The sequence below is a fragment of the Sminthopsis crassicaudata genome, chromosome 4 (genome assembly GCF_048593235.1).
Source record: "Sminthopsis crassicaudata isolate SCR6 chromosome 4, ASM4859323v1, whole genome shotgun sequence".
Taxonomy (NCBI): Eukaryota; Metazoa; Chordata; class Mammalia; order Dasyuromorphia; family Dasyuridae; genus Sminthopsis; species Sminthopsis crassicaudata.
Genome location: NC_133620.1, coordinates 66,560,540 through 66,576,617, shown reverse-complemented (window position 1 = coordinate 66,576,617; position 16,078 = coordinate 66,560,540). Strand labels below are relative to the sequence as shown.

Here is a 16,078-nt window from a genome sequence, read left to right as displayed (position 1 = left end):
CCATATTATGTTTTGGGAAATTGCTTTCAAAGGACGATAATAATATTTTTATATAAACATAAGTAGCTTTTGATCCTTTAATAGACGTAGCTAGCTTTTGACCCTTTAAATAGACATGAAGGACTTTTGTGAATCTATAAATAGAAATAACTATCTTTGCAATCCTAAAAGACTTTGGGGAAATCACTTGTTGCTTTCAGCCTCAGTTTCCTCATCTGTAAATTGGGGATAATAGCACTCCATAGGGTTGTGGTGAGGATAAAATGAGGCACATATATAAAGTTCTTTCAAATCTTAAAGTGATAGATAAATATAATAAATATTATTTATATATTATATTATAAATATATTTATCATAAATGTAAATTATTAATGTAATATGTTAATACATATTATAATATATAAAATTTATTATAGTGATAGATTGTATCATAGTAATATAATCTATAATAGCATTTATACTTTTTAATATATTTGATTCAAAGATCACACATGGATTTCTTAATAGTCACATGTAGTCTTCATTCTAAGGGTTGGCCAGCCATGCTTTTGTTCTTTCTATTGGGTTGGGATTCCTTGGTTTCTCTATGAAAGCCTTACTGTGAAATCCACTGACCAGATCTGATATACATGAGACTCTTTTCTTTGGTCTGGAGAAAACTCGGGATCCATGTCTCTTATTCTTTTTGTTCCAGGGTGCTCCCTATGAACATCGTTTCAATCCCAGTGGTCTACCTCCTCCTCCCATCTTGAGCAATGCTGTCCCACTCTATAATCCGTCTCAGGTGCCTCAGGTAAAGGATGCTTCCTTTTGGCATTATAGTCAAAAGAAAAGCAAGCATCTAGGAGTGAGAGTGGGGAAAAGGGGAGGAAATTGGAACACAAGGTATTGCAAGGATCAATGGTGAAAAATTATCCTTGTATATGTTTTGAAAATAAAAAGCTTCAATAAAAAAGAAGAACAAGGAGAAACCTTATCATTGCTGCCAATTCTGAGGGGGGTATTCCCAGGGTTATTGAATCTCTGATAGAGATTAAAATATCAGTTTTTCAATCTGATTCAACACCATTCAAAAAAAGATTTGTTTATTTGAGGACAGAGACTCTTTTTGCCTTTTGTTTTGTACTTAGCAAAGTTCCTGGCACATAGTGAGTGCCTAATGATTAACTGATTGACAGTCATATTAAATGCCTACTATGCACAAGCTCCTGAAAATGGAAAAAAAAATTAATTAGTCCCTGCTTTCAAGAGCCTTACATTCTACTGACAGGACAGAGTGGAGATACAAAGACAAGGGCATTTGCAAAGAGCAAAGCATCATCACTGAGGGTATGTGTATGAAGAAGTATTTCACAGAAAAGATGGCCATTGAGCTAAGACATCACAGGGCAGGCTCATAATGGTTCATGTTGCAGAAAATGTCCTGTATCACTTACAGGGTAGGCGGGGATTGGAGAGGATGAAGATTTTCCTTGTCATTTGTGATAACTCAATTTCTTCCCCCAACTTAAACAGTGGAATGTGCCTGGAGTACCAAGCAGGAGGCTCAGAGGGAAGTGGGCAAGGACAGATGTAGCTCGCAGGACTCTCTGGGAGAGCCCTTCTCTGCTTGCCTGGACCAATCAGTCAATCAATCAGTCAGTCAGTCCAACAATACCGTTCTTACTTCGGCTGTAATCTCATCCACCATCTGTTCCTTCTCTTCTAGCTCTCCATGACTACGAGCGTGAATCGGCCAAATCGCCTAGCTCAGCGGCGCTATCCTACCCAGTCATGACCAGAATAACTTAGAGCGTTCTTCTTGGACTTCAAGTGTTTCTCCCTCATAGCCAGGATACAAGACAAGGGTGCTGCCTTTCTTTACATCTGGCTTATTTTCTTAACCTCCTAATGGCTTGTTCTGTCCTCCTGGGAAGCGATGGGAGTCCTGATTACTGGATCATTATCTCCACAAAAGACCTTGCAAGGCCAGGAGAGTGGTCTGGTTCATTATTTGTTGAACTGTGTTAGACAAATAGGAGGATATTGCTCTAAAGGGTGTATTTTTTTGCTGTAAAAACAGACCGTTAGTGCACTGAAAACTCAGGAAAATAAGGACCTACAGAACCCTTTTTTGGAATTATTTACACCACCACTTGACTGAGTTAGGGAATTCACAATGGGGAGAAAGATGATCATGTTGGAGAATAACTTTTTACCTATAGCTAATTCCCAGGACTAAGTTCTTAAGATGTCATGTGTTAGAGGCAGCTACAATGGATACAACACCAGGAGGAACTGAGTTCAAATCAGCCTCAGATACTGAGCTGTGTGACTCTGGCAAGTCACTTAATCCTGATTGCTTCCCCCAATAGCCCTCCCCCCCCAAATAAAAAGATACCATGTGGTATATGGAATAGAGACCCAGTCCTGGAGTCAGGAAGATCTGAGATCAAATTCGACCAAAGAACATTTATTATCTAAGCGACCCTTGGTGAATCATCTTATCTCTCAGTGCTCCAATCAATAGTCAAAGAAGATAAATGATGGATGAAACAACGTTCTCTATTGGTGGATGAGATTTTCATATACAGAGTTCTTCACCACAGATCAAAAAAAAGAAAATCCCAATCTAAACTTAGATCAGGTCTATGCACAGTAATGCAAGACAGAGGCTTCATGCAAAAGCCTTTATAATATTTTATTTCCTGTTTCCCTGACCAGTACTGCCTGGGGGATTTTTCTTATGGCCCCAGTTTCTTATGCTATTTTTCCAAGGTTGATATTGATTTCTTATTTTTGAAATTATATTTTGCTCTTTGGGCATATACATGAGGTCTTATTGACCTATGGGGAAATGAAACAAATAGCTGTTTCTCCTATTATGAAGCTTTGGAAAGTCTTCCAGCTGATTAGTTCATCTCTTTGGCTAACTTAACAAGACTGGGACCATCTATTTTTTCCCAGTTGCCAATGACTGCTTCCTTTTCAAATTATATTTTATTATCTTCATAGGAAGAGGTCCAAGATCATAGAATCATAGATCAACAGCAAGAAGGGACCTAAGAAGTCATTTAATCCAATCCCTTAGTTTACAGATGAAGAAACAGAGGTCTAGAGTATAAAATCATCTGCCTGAATTAAGTGGCAGAATCTGGATTTGCAGTCAGAACCATCAATCTTTTTAACCCCTGGTATAGAATGTAAGTCCCTTGAAGGCAAGAATTATCTATTTCAGAAGGGTCTTATCAATCAATTAATCAATAAACATTTATTAAGTGCCTACTATGTGCCTAGCTCTGTGCTAAGTGCTTTTATCCCTTATGCTTAGCACAGAAACAGTGCTTTATAAATTCTAATTGAATTGACTTGAACTATTTTGAAAACACAGTATATAGTCTTGAAATGCTTCCATTTTCCTTTACTGGGCCCATTTGTTCACAGTCTATTCCTCAGATCATTATAGGTCCAATATGTCACCATGACTATAGTTGCCAAGTGATATCACTGGGTAGAAAATCAGTACTGGTAAATAAATAGTGGGAAATTTTTCTAAATCCATTTTCTCATGAACAGAGGAAGTACCCATACCTGCTTCCTTCCCTTTGATACCTCAGCTCTTCTCTCTGTTCTTCCTTAGGAAATTTTGAATCTGGAGAGCCACTGGGAGGAGATGGGAATTTGTGAAAAACTCTCAATTTCCCTCTCCCATTAAAAGCATCTTGCCTCTCATAGAGATCACTTATCAATGACTCAGTGACTTATATCTCCTCTATTTGCTTGTGATGATACCTTACCAAAAACATGTTTGTGTATCTAGACATAGCCTTATAGAAGTAGGTTGGGGTATAAATCACAAATAAATAGGTACAAAGTGTTATGTATAAGCCTTTGAATTTTGATGTATTATTGATTCTGATGAGAAAACATTAAATTCACATAATTTTATAGTAAATGCTTGTCTCTGATTCATCTTTGCAAAGGAAAAGGTGTATGCAGGTAGTTTCATTCCTAGAAGTCTGGTCCTTCAGTTGTTCAATGACCTTGTCTAGGAAATGGAAGTGTTTTTAATGGGCTCTGCTAAGTGACCTCAAGAACTATTGTCACAAAATTGCCAATTTCTGTTCTTCATGTTGCAGACTCACTCCCAAAGAGGACAGGTCTATTCATTCTTTAAAAGCCAAACATAACAAAAATACAAAACATAAAAAAACCTGTCCTTGCAATTTAGGTCCACCCATTGATGGCATTGTGCTATGGGTCATAGGGGTTGAGGAAAGACAAGTAGGAAGACAACAGAGTTAGAAAGTTGGATAGAATCTTAGAAATGACTTCAGCCAAACCTTTCACAGATGAAGAAAGTACTGGTCTTTACTGGACTTATGTTGTACAATGAATTTTTGATTTGTTGTGTTTCAAAAGTAAATATTTATTTAAACGACTTATGTGAAAAGCATTAAACACTCAAAACATACATCACCATTCTGGCATACTTTTAAAACAACAATGAATTCTATCTAAGATTCAGTTGAATATCTTTATTATTTAAGTATCACTGTCCCTAACTCCTTGCAGTCTGGCTTCTGGTTATACACTGCTGGGTAACGATCTCCCAAAGTCACTAGTGATCTCTTGATTGCATCCACCTTGACATTTTCGCAGCTTTCATTACTATTGTCTTCTCTCTTTTCTCCTGGATATTCTTTCTTCCCTTAATTTCTTTTATACTGCCCTCTCTTGGTTTTCTTTCCACATATTTGAGTTTGGCTTCTCAGCTTCCTTTATTGGTTCATTATGCATCTATTCTCCCCTAAATGCAAGTATTCCCCTGGGACTCTATCTTGGGACTTTTTTTTTTTCTCTCTACAATCTCTTCCATGACGATCTCCTCTCTCATGAGTTCTTAACTTTACGCAACTGACTGCCAGATACCTGCTGCAGCCTCTATCCCCAAACCTAATCTTTTTCAGAACTCTCAGAACTCAGAACTTTGTTCTGCATCTGTCTGTTGGACAGCTTAACCAGATGTTATTTTAAAATCTCAAACTCAATAAACGTGTCCAAAATAGAACCCATTTTTTTTTGTTGCTTAAACCTGCCCTTTTGCTAAAATTTTCTTTTACTGTTGGGGGCAACCCTATCCTGCCAGGGTTTTATAATCTCTGAATGTTTCTCTATGTTTTTCTTTTTGTACACATCTAACCAATTTCCCAGTGTGATTGATTCCACCTCTCCAACATCTATCCAGCATCCTTCCCAAGTTTCTTCTCTACTCACACTTCATTCACTCTAGGTCAGTCTCTCACTTTTTCCTTGGACTATTGTCATAGCCTCCTAATTGGTCTCTCAGCTTCCAGTTTCAGTCCTTGCTAATCCTCTATTTCAATACTTTAATGGTTCTCAGCAATGCAGCTCCTAACTCCAAATGGCTCATCAATTCCATCTTGATCTATGTGACTCTTCCATATCGTTCCATAAATCCTTGGCCCCTGGAGACCAATATTCTTTAAGCAACTTTCCTTAGTGTAGCACGTGAATTTTCTATCCTTCTCTCTCACTACATGATTAACCTACTATTTCCTTCCCTCCCCATCATTTGTTTTGCATGTTAAAGGAAGTTCAATGCTTGGAATGTTTCTTTCTAGTTATACACATAATAAAGGCAGAAATCTTGGTGAGGAGAATGGAAGAAAATGACTTTGACTTCTTAGCTTGACCCTTGTTTAGCTTCATTTGTGTGTCAACAGCCAAGGTATTTAGATTTGGTTTTTATAAAAGCTGAAATTTCCTAAACCCACACAATCTTTTGTACTTGTTGGTATTCACCTTCCTTTCCAAAGGATTTGAGAAAGAATTCAATTTGGCAATCAGGAATTAACTGAGTTAAAGGGGATGTTCTAACCTTAAGTTAGAATGCCATAGAAATATTGATCCTGCTATCAGCAGGAAATGAGTTCAAAAGGTAGACTTAAATTCATGTGGACACTATGTAGCTTGAATGGCTGGAATTCCAAAGTTCAGTTCCTAGAGGCTAAGATTGAGCTGCTATGTCTGCCTTCCCTTATGAATCAAGGAACTTTTCCTGCTCTAGTGACTGGATATATTAAGTCCTCCTTTTCTAAAAGAGCTAAAGCTTAGCCTCTGGGTTTTTAGCTTAAAGAGAGATGGCAAAGCTCAATTCTCTGAGGATTCTTGGAGGAAGAGGTACCTCTTGAATTGAGATTCCAGTAAATGGTGGTTAAAAAAGGCAGGGAATAACAGAGATTTCACAGGTTCAAAATAGCAAAATGAGGGCATCTCCTGAAAAAAATGGTATTGCAGCTTAGAGATGTGAGTTATCTCTCCATTAATACACACACACACACACACACACACACACACACACACACACACCTCCTTAAGAGTCATATGTACCACCAGTGTCATTCTTTTCCGTCCTCATTCTTCTACCTGATGATGTGTAAATGTGGAAGAGTATGCCTTAGGTTTGTGGAGAATAATTTTTTAAATTTTAAATTAGGCTATTTCATTAAATGTCTTTGTTTTGAACTCATTGTGTTCTCTGATTGACTAATAGAAATAAACTCATCAGTGGCATGTGTGAGCTATGATTATGAATAGAACCAGACCCACTTGGTACCCTGATCCTGGAGCAGCTTTTTTGGCAGCCCTACATGTGAGAGAGGGTTGCCCCAGGTGTGACACTTTATATCTTTCATACCACTTCTTGTATATGAGTCATTGTTGGAAATACGCCACAGCTTATTTATGCCCACTATAAATCTCTCCATTGCCCTTCAGGTAACCCACAATTTGGATTTCTTTTGGAGGTTGTGTTTGTTGTTCCATGATTCATAACAATATAGCCTCAACAGAATAAAATCAGTGTCAAAAGATGAGCTTTTGTTTTAAGAAGCTTAGAATCTTCAAATGTGCTGAATAATTTTCTTCCCAACACAGCTGCCAAAACAATCTTCCCAAGGTACATATCTGACTATGTCAATTCTCTGTCCCCTTTCAAATCTAGAAGGAAATGAAAGCATTTTACACTGACACAATCTGGCTCCAGTCTACTTTCCAACCTCGTTCCTCTTGATGCATTCTGTGTTCCAAACAAAATGGCACACCAGCTATCTCTCAAATTTGACATTGTGCTTCCTCCTTTTATGCATTCATACAATCTGACTTTTGTAACTGAAATGTGTTTCTGCCTCAGTACTGTCTTGCTGAATTTTTCCTTCAATGCTCAGCTCCTGTACCGCTCTCACTGTGAAACTTCGTTTGATTCCCCTAGTTGTCTCTCTCTTATTGTCTCTCTCTCTCCCCATCTCTCTTTCTGCACATTTCCTTGTATTTGCATTTAGTGGGTACATGCTGTATCTCTGGTAAGCTTCTTGAGAGCAGGGACTATTTGGTTTTGTCTTTGCATACTTATGTTTTGCCCCATAATAGAAACCTAAGAAATATTTGTTGGAATAAGATGAAATTGTTCTCTACATGTGGCACTTGAGAGAGAATATTGGCTCCTTTCATATTGCAGCTTAACTCAGTATCAAAGGGCCCATCTGGCAGATTTATTCTCAACTCCAGCTTAAAGGCTTGTTTAGCATCAAAGACCCTCCAGCTTGTTTCTTCCTCAAAAGGTTTATCTTTCCTAGCCTTTCTTTCTCTCAGCTAGCATGAAGAAGAAACATTTAAAGGGAAGGGAAAGACACAGTATCTGGTCCTGTGCTAGAATCTCTCCTCTCTTTTATCACCCTATGAGAATTGATGTAAGATGTCTGGATCCTTGGGAATGACAAGCCCAATATGACTCGGATTCTTTTCATCAAAGAAGATTATTGTCTCTCAGTGATTTTTTTCTTGAAAATAGCAGGAGAACAGTTCCTTCTTTTTTAACTTCTTTACCTTCATTATTCATTATTTAGGAGACAACAAAAATAATTGTATTTTAAAGCTTTAATTGGATTCCATTAATTAATAATTCGATTAACTACATTTATTTGATTTGTATTTAATTGAATAAACATCTCTTATTTTCCCTCCCATTTCCTCCCCTGCTGTAATAGGGAGAAGAAAACCCTCATAAGAAGTAAACATAATCAAGTAAAACAAACTCCCATTTTGGCCATGTCCAAAAATGTGTGTCTCATTCTTCATATGGATATATTGCCTGCCTCTCGGGAGGTGGATAGCATGCTTCATCATCTTTGAGAATTATAATTGTTCACTGAGGATTCTTAAGTTTTTCAGAATTTTTGGTTTTTACAATGTTGATGTTATGGTAAAAATTGTTCTGGTTATTTTCGTTTTACTCTGCATCAGTTCATACTTTCAGTCTTCTTAGCTTTCTCTGAATGCTCCCACCTCATCTTTATAATTTGTTTTTTAAAATTAATATATTTTTCTTCAATTACATATAAAAACAATTTTTAACATTCATTTAATAAAATTTTGAATTCCAAATTCATTCTCTCTCTCTCTGTCTCTGTCTCTCTCTGTCTCTGTCTCTGTCTCTCTGTCTCTGTCTCTCTCTCTCTCTCTCTCTCTGTCTCTCTCTCTCTCTCTCTCTCTCTCTCTCTCTCTCTCTCTCTCTCTCTCTCTCTCTCTCTCATCTCCCTGTTCCGTGATGTGGTAGGTAAGTAATTTGATATAGGTGACACAAGGCAGTCATGCATAACATTTTTCTATATTAGTCATATTGTGAAAGAAGACACAGATCCAAAGGGGAAAAATCTACAAGAAAAATAAAGTATGCTTCTTTCTTCATTCTTATTTTCCTCAGTTTTTTTTTTTTTTCTGAATGTATTTTCATCATGAGTCCTTTGGAATTATCTTGGATCATTGAATTGCTGAGAAGAACCAAGTCATTCACAGTTGATTATAGTATAATAGTGCTGTGATTGTCCTTGTATGACTTCTGAATTCCCCTATTTCTCAGTCTTTCCCCAAAACATTATCACTGTTTTGACTATACTGTATTCCCTATCTTGATCCCTTAGCGAATCACATAAATTCTAAACTATTTTTTATTTTTAAATCCCTCATTCCTTTGTCCCATCACTAAAAATGCTTTGCTAGACCCCAACTCTGAATTATTTCCACTATCTATTCACTTGTTTCTTACTCATGTGAGTTTTCTGGAGAAATGGAAGAAATCATGACACCGTACTGGTTAAAGTCTGTACAAATTTATTCTAGCTAATTCTAACTATTCATTATTTAGGAGACAACAAAAATAATCATATTTTAAAATTTTCTATACTAAGACTATTCTATTCCTTTTTAATTGATTCCTTATCCCACTAGCACAGAAATGTTTCCAATCCTTCTCTTCTCTCTTAAAGCTTCTCATGCCATTCATTCTTTCTACTTTTCCTACTGAATACCACAACTGTTGTCCCATCCTGGAACTTCCCTAAGCACTCCTGGAACCTTTTTTGATCAAACATCCAAATATCCCTGTGGCCTTTTTACCCTGGAATAATCCTCTGAGGGGTCAGGCTCCTTTTCTCTTGGATGAGTTTCTCATGGGACCGCCATTTTGTGGAGAGTTTCAGATCCTACAACTTTAATTTCTCTTCTGACTTTCCTGAATTTGTTCAGCCCAATAACACCCACAACTTTCAGCTACTTTTTGTGTATTGAGGGCAGCCATTGTCGTCATTTTTGGTTGTATTTATTTTCCCCAGCACTTAATACAGTTCCTGGCTTATATTAAGTGCTAAATAAATGCTTGTTGGTTTGCCTTGCTTTACCTTGACCACTTCCTCCTGGATCCTTTCCTCTCTGGATCATCCTGATTGCTTTTCCACTTGGTTTTCTTTCTGTCTGTTTGCTCCTTCTCAGTCTCTTTTGCTCAATCTATACCCACAACTTCATCTGCTACCTGCTACCTGTGGATGTATTCCAAGGTCCTGTACTGGACTCTTTTTTCTACTTCTTATACTTTCTCAGCTGGTAGTCTTATGAACTCCTATTATCTTTTCTATACAGATGATTGCCAGACTCAGTCTCTTTCTTGAGGACCAATCTGACATCATCAGCTGCTAATGAAACATTTCAAACAGGATGTCCCATTGACATTTCAAACTCAACATTTCTAAAATAGAATTTCTTATATTTTCTTCCCCCCTTTCTCCCCACTAAGTACTTTCCAATTACTTTTGATGGTTTCATTTTACTTCCATTCACCTGGGTATAATCCTTGATTCTTCATTTTTATTTATTCCACATATATAATCAGTTGCAAATCTTATTTTTTATTTCTTTTTATCATTCATGTGAACTTTTTCTTTTAAAAAAGTTTTATTTATGCTTATTTTTTAACATTCGAAACATTTCTAAATCATTTCCACTTTCTGAAAATTCTCTTGTAACAAACTGAAACAATTAAGCAAAATGAAATACAGTGATTTCATCTGAAAATGGGGAGAGAGGAAGGGGAACAAAGAGTTATTAAGGGTCTACTACCGACCATTAATACTGTCATGTGTGGATGAGAACATTTTGTTCTACTGGCCATGAAGGTGGCTGAAACAAGCATGGTGGAGTGCTTAGAGCTTTTCATTGTTGAAGACACCAACATCATCCACACCATACTAGACCATCACCAGTCTTCTCAACTTGTCCTACCACTGAATTTCAGTGACTCTGGAAGAAGGAGTGAGGTGGGTGAATTTATGCCTCTTTGTTTCATTTAAATCCAGTTCATATGTGAGTCAAGATGTCACTCTAGGATGTCACTGGTCCTCTTCAAAAATGGACAAACAAAAACCCAGCAATTATGTCCCCTGTGTTATGCTAAATGCTTTTTACAAATATTGATCCTTCCAATAATCCTGTGAGGTAAAGTGCTATTATTATTCCTATTTGCAGATGAGAAAACTGAGGCAGAGATCAAGGAATTTGTGAGGGGTCACACAATTGAAATTTAGGATTTCCTCATTCCAGGACCATTACTTTATCCATTGTGTCACCTAGCTACTTTCAAAGTCCACTTCTACAGTTATTCTCCTTTCTCAGTTTTTAAAGTGTATTATTTATTAGCAGAAATCTACTTTTTTTCCCCTTTCACTGCTCTCTCATTGGAAAACTACGTATATGCTCCAAATAACTTAATTATTAATAATTTTAAGCATTTTATATGTTTATAGATAATCTTGATTATTCCATAAAACTATCTGTACATATGCTTATTGGGGAATTGCTCTTATTTTTATAAACCATAAACATTATGATATAACTATTGTTAAAACAACTGGGAAAATCCTACTTTTGATAAAGTTCCTTATATATCTAGAAAGTGAGACCTTTTCTCACTTGCTATAATCCATTTTTTGTAGCTAATTACTTCCCTGTTATTCTTAGTTTTATTGCATTTGTACAAAATCTTTTAATTTTCTGTGATAAAAATTATCCATTTCATCCTCTGTGATCTTTCTGCCTTGTTTGGTTGTGACCTTTCTTCTATTTGTAGCTCTAATTAGTATTTTTTTCATGTTTCTCTAATTTGTTTATGATGTGACCATTTAGATCTAGGTCACATTCATTTGCAGCTTATTTTGGTATAAGATGTCAGGTGTTGGTCTTAATAGAATTCATTTCTTTAAAACTAGAAGTAGGGTTGAAATCATCCCACCTCATTTAGCCCAAATACATTAATTATGGCAGCTAAATGTAGAATATTGGACCTAGAGTCAAAGAGATTTGAATTCAAATCCAGATTCAGACACTTCCTAACTATAAGTTTGGGCAAGTCACTTTACTTCTGACAATTGCCTCAGTTTCCTAATCTATAAAATGATGATAATATTAACATCTACCTCCTGGAATTGTGGTCAGGATAAACTGAGATAAAATCTGTAAGAGCACTTTCCAAACCACGAAAAAAACACCGCACAAATGTTAGCTATCACCCTTATCAGAAAACATATCTCAACTTAGCCTTGATTTATTTATCAGAGGAGAAAGTCTTAATAAATCAAAGTCTTTTATCTAAATATAAAAGTACTTGCAAGCCATTAGATGCAGTGATGTTGTATCACTGAGAAGTATATTCTGAATGACTACTGAGGGACTAGCTAACATCCTTTGCATCCTACATAAAATCATGGAACTCATCCATAATGCAAGAAATTAGAGCATGTAGAGAGGGCAGAATATACCATCTAATAGTCTGTGAAGGACTTGATGAATGGGAAATCAGCCTCAATATGGGTCTCCTTCTTTTCCTTCCCTTCATCCTTAGGAAGGGAAGGAACCTTTAAACTTTGAAAGATCCAAAGCATCTTGGACTTTCTATTTTCCCAATAGCATCCCAGTAGAATCATAGGAACAACTAACAGTGACTGTCAGAGATCTGAGGATAGACTGGACAAAGATTCACTGTTTTACAAACAACTTAGCAGAAAAACTATACTAAATCTAAGGGGAACATTAGGAAGACTCCAGCAAAAACACTTCCAAGAGTTGTGAGTTATCCTTTTGCTATAATGTGCTTTCCAAGCTTGAGCCACTTTCTCCTGGATTTATTTACTGGGTACAAAGTACATCACAATCTTTTTTTTTGGGGGGGGAATGGGGGATAAAAATAAACATGCTATTAAAAATCTTAAGTTTGGTTAAATGGTATTGATGATAATCATTGGAGAGATGCATGCCAATGGGGGCTCATGAGGGCTTAGGTTTCTATATACTATAGTTTCTGAGGAAATGATGCTTTGGGGACCTGGATTCATCGTATGATCACTTGAAGTAGTTACCCTATAGCATATGCTACAGTAGTGATCACCAAATACTCAGCCCAAAGCATCCCCAAGTGTGATTTGAACCAGATTTTAATATGTTGAAGCATTAATTAAAAAAAGAAAAATATATAAACATATGGTTTTCTAAGTCATTATTCACAAAGGAGCCTTATATTTAGTTTAATGACCTTACCTTTTTTTTTTTTTAAATTCCGCTTTCTATAACACAACTTGCAAATCCCCATTTCTTTCTACTCATACATCTATTGTCCTAGTCCATTTTCCCTCTTGCTTGGGTTATTGGAATAGCCTTCTGGTTGGTCTTCCTGCCTCAGTTCTCTCTCTACCTCACTCTATCCTTCACATGGCTGTTAAAGTAATTTTCCTAAAGTGTATATCTGACGGTGTCATCCCTTTACTCAATAAAATATAGCATTTTCCTAATTAAATTTAATATCCTTTGAAAACTTTTCAAAACCTGAGGACTCCCTACCTTTCTAATCTTCTTACATTCTTTTCTCCTCCATGAACTCTTCAATCTAGTGATACTGGCCCATTTGTTGTTCCGTATCCACAACATTCCATCTTCCCACTCCAGGAAGTCTTTTATGATTCTTTTTTTTTTTTTTTTTGATTTTTAAATATAGCATTTTATTGTTTAGATGGTTTAATGCAGAACAGCTTTACTTTCATTCTAAATTTGGAAGTACTGTACAACTAAATAAAAAGAAGAATAAAAAGTACCAAAACAAAGCTTGTGATTCTCTGTTCATGTGGCATAGACCAGTTTTGTACATGACTTGTAGCAGCAGTTTTAAGTTCCCTTTAGAAAAACATGAATTCTACACACTTATTTATTATTTATTTATTATTATCTGGTTCCTTTAGCTGTGAGGGCCATCAACTCTAAGGCTGATTTCCATCCACAATGTATTTGTTTTGATTTAAAAATTATCATTGACTGTAATCTCCTTGAGGTCAGAGACTCTTTTCCCCCTTTCTTTGTATCCTTATGACTTGCCATTTCCTTCTCCAGTTCATTTTACAGGTGAAGAAACTGAGGCAAATGGGGTTAAGTGACTTGCTCAGGGTGACCTGAAGCCATATTTGAACTCATAAAAATGAGTTTCCTTCCTACACTCTACCTACTGTACTCACAGGTTAGCTGCCCACTTGGTATGTAGCGAGCGCTTAATAAATGCTTATTGATTTTTTTATGTTTTGGACCTCAGTTTCCTCATGTAAAAAATAAGGAGGCTGGACTAGACGATCTTCTAGGAATGATTTAGTTTAAAGTTCGGTAACCTTTGAGCACTGCTCTCTGTAATGTAGTCACCTGACTGAATCCTTCAGTCACCTGTGATAGATCTATTATCCATAATTTTTTCTTAAGTCTTTCTGGGGTAGTGGTGGTGAGAAACAATCTCCATATTTAGCTTCCACTAACTCTTGGGGGTTTGAGTTTTATAAGTTTAATACCTGCTGTGTAAAGTAATATATTTGTGTGCTGCATTTTAAAGTAAAATATGAAAATGGCAAGTGTCCACAAAGTCTAAAGCAACTGAGGTGATGCAGAACATTGAGAGCCCAGGTTGCCTTCAAAGTACAATCCATATGGAAGCCAATCTGTTTTCCATCTACCCAGTGTGCCAATGGATCTGACAGCTTATTGCTTTGCTACCTCCTGCAGTCTTCAAAATTCTGTTAGTGAGATGGGTTGCTGCTGTTGTTGCAAACGTTTTGTGGAAATACCCCCACAGGGAAAGACCTAACACAACTACCAAAGATACAGGGAGGCTAGTCTTCCTGTGGATGTGAGGGAGAGTGAAAGGGAGGGGAAGAAGGAGAGATGGGGAGATAGCAAGGGAGAGAAGCAGAGGGAGAGGGAAAAGAGAGGGAGGGACGGAAAGAAAGACAAACAGACACATACATGCACAGAACAAGAGATAGTCAGAGACAGAATCCAAGAGACAGAGATGGGCTTGTGGAATATGGAGGAAGAAGGGGAGAAAAAGGGAAGGAAGGGGAGAAGGAAGGGAAAGGTGAAGTAGGTTGGAAGAGAAGGATGAGAAAGAGTAGTGGGATGTTGAGATAGGAGAATAGGGAGAGAAGAAGGAAAGGGAGGGACAGAGAGAGGAAGAAAGAGATAGATAAATAGATAAGAGGCAGAAACAGAGACAGGGAGAGAGACACAGAGAGAGACTAAGACAAACACATAGAAAGAGGGAAAGGCAGTGACAGAAAGAGAGAGGGAAGCAGAAAGAGACACACAAAGGCAGAGACAAAGAGGCACAGAAAAGAGAGATAAAGAGGCACAGAATGAGACAGAGACACACACATAAATTTCTCTCCATGATAATTAAATCTTGAATTGTGGACTGTTCTCATGGTACTCAAAGTTTCCTTCTCTCTAGCTCCTTGTCTTTTTTTTTTAAATTCCTTTTTATTCCTGAAATGACCAATTATTCCCAGGGGAGCAAAGTACAGGCTTTCCTTGGGGGTGTCTTTCAAATTGAATAGGAAGACAAACTGACAAGCAGATCAGAATCTCAGATTTGGAAGGAAACTAAGTGTCTAAATCTCATTGGTTGCAAAAATCTTTACTATGAAAGAAAAATCCTTTTCCCTGACAAAGGATTGATTGGTCTGTCAGAATTCTCAGTGATGGGGATTTTAGCATCCCAGAAGCATTCCATTCTATTTTTGAAAATTTCTCATTATTGAGAAAAATTTTTCTTACATTTAACTGAACTCATCACTTCCATCCATTTGGTTTTAGTTTTGCCTGTGGGCTAAGCAGAATAAATCTAATGCTTCTTCTGTAGATTTGCCCTTAAATATTTGATGACAATGATCATGTCCCTTCTCTTCTAGATATTCGTGCTCCTCTCATTAATCCTTATTTGGCATTATTTCTAGTCCCCTTTATGTTTTGGTGATTTTCCCTTGTTTACCAATATCCCTTCTATAATGTGGCATTCATAAAGGAACAGAATATTTTAAATTGATTAGACCATGATACTATGGGAAGATTATCATGTTATTTATTCTGGACATAGTGATTCTACACTTATTGTGAGAGACTACAGCACTGGGAATCAGGAAACCTGTGTTAGTTATTCTCATAGCTAGACATGTGACCTTAGGAAAGACTTTCTTATCTGAGTCTTACTTTTCTCATTTGTAAATATTAGGGGGATTGTATTAAGGTTGTTAAGAACCTCTTCCAGTATTTACTTTATATTTTTAAAATTTACTCATTATATTCTTTAAAGATGTGCCCTCTGGATCCCATTAGTCAAGATTGGGGGTACTGGTTTGCTAGACCAGTTCACTTATTGAAAAGTAA

At 36.8% G+C, this 16,078-nt stretch overlaps 1 protein-coding gene across 5 annotated transcripts in view; it reads left to right on the top strand.

Annotated features, from left to right (window-relative positions):
* SEC16B (SEC16 homolog B, endoplasmic reticulum export factor) overlaps positions 1-2,605 on the top strand; it is a 69,427-nt gene extending 66,822 nt beyond the window's left edge. For all 5 annotated transcript variants that reach the window (XM_074308448.1, XM_074308447.1, XM_074308450.1 and 2 more), the window contains 2 exons: positions 696-794; positions 1,710-2,605. In XM_074308448.1, the coding sequence (XP_074164549.1) occupies positions 696-794; positions 1,710-1,778 (168 nt within the window). In that variant the 3' untranslated portion in view covers positions 1,779-2,605. The remainder of the gene's footprint in view (positions 1-695; positions 795-1,709) is intronic.
* The last annotated feature ends 13,473 nt before the right edge of the window (positions 2,606-16,078 follow it).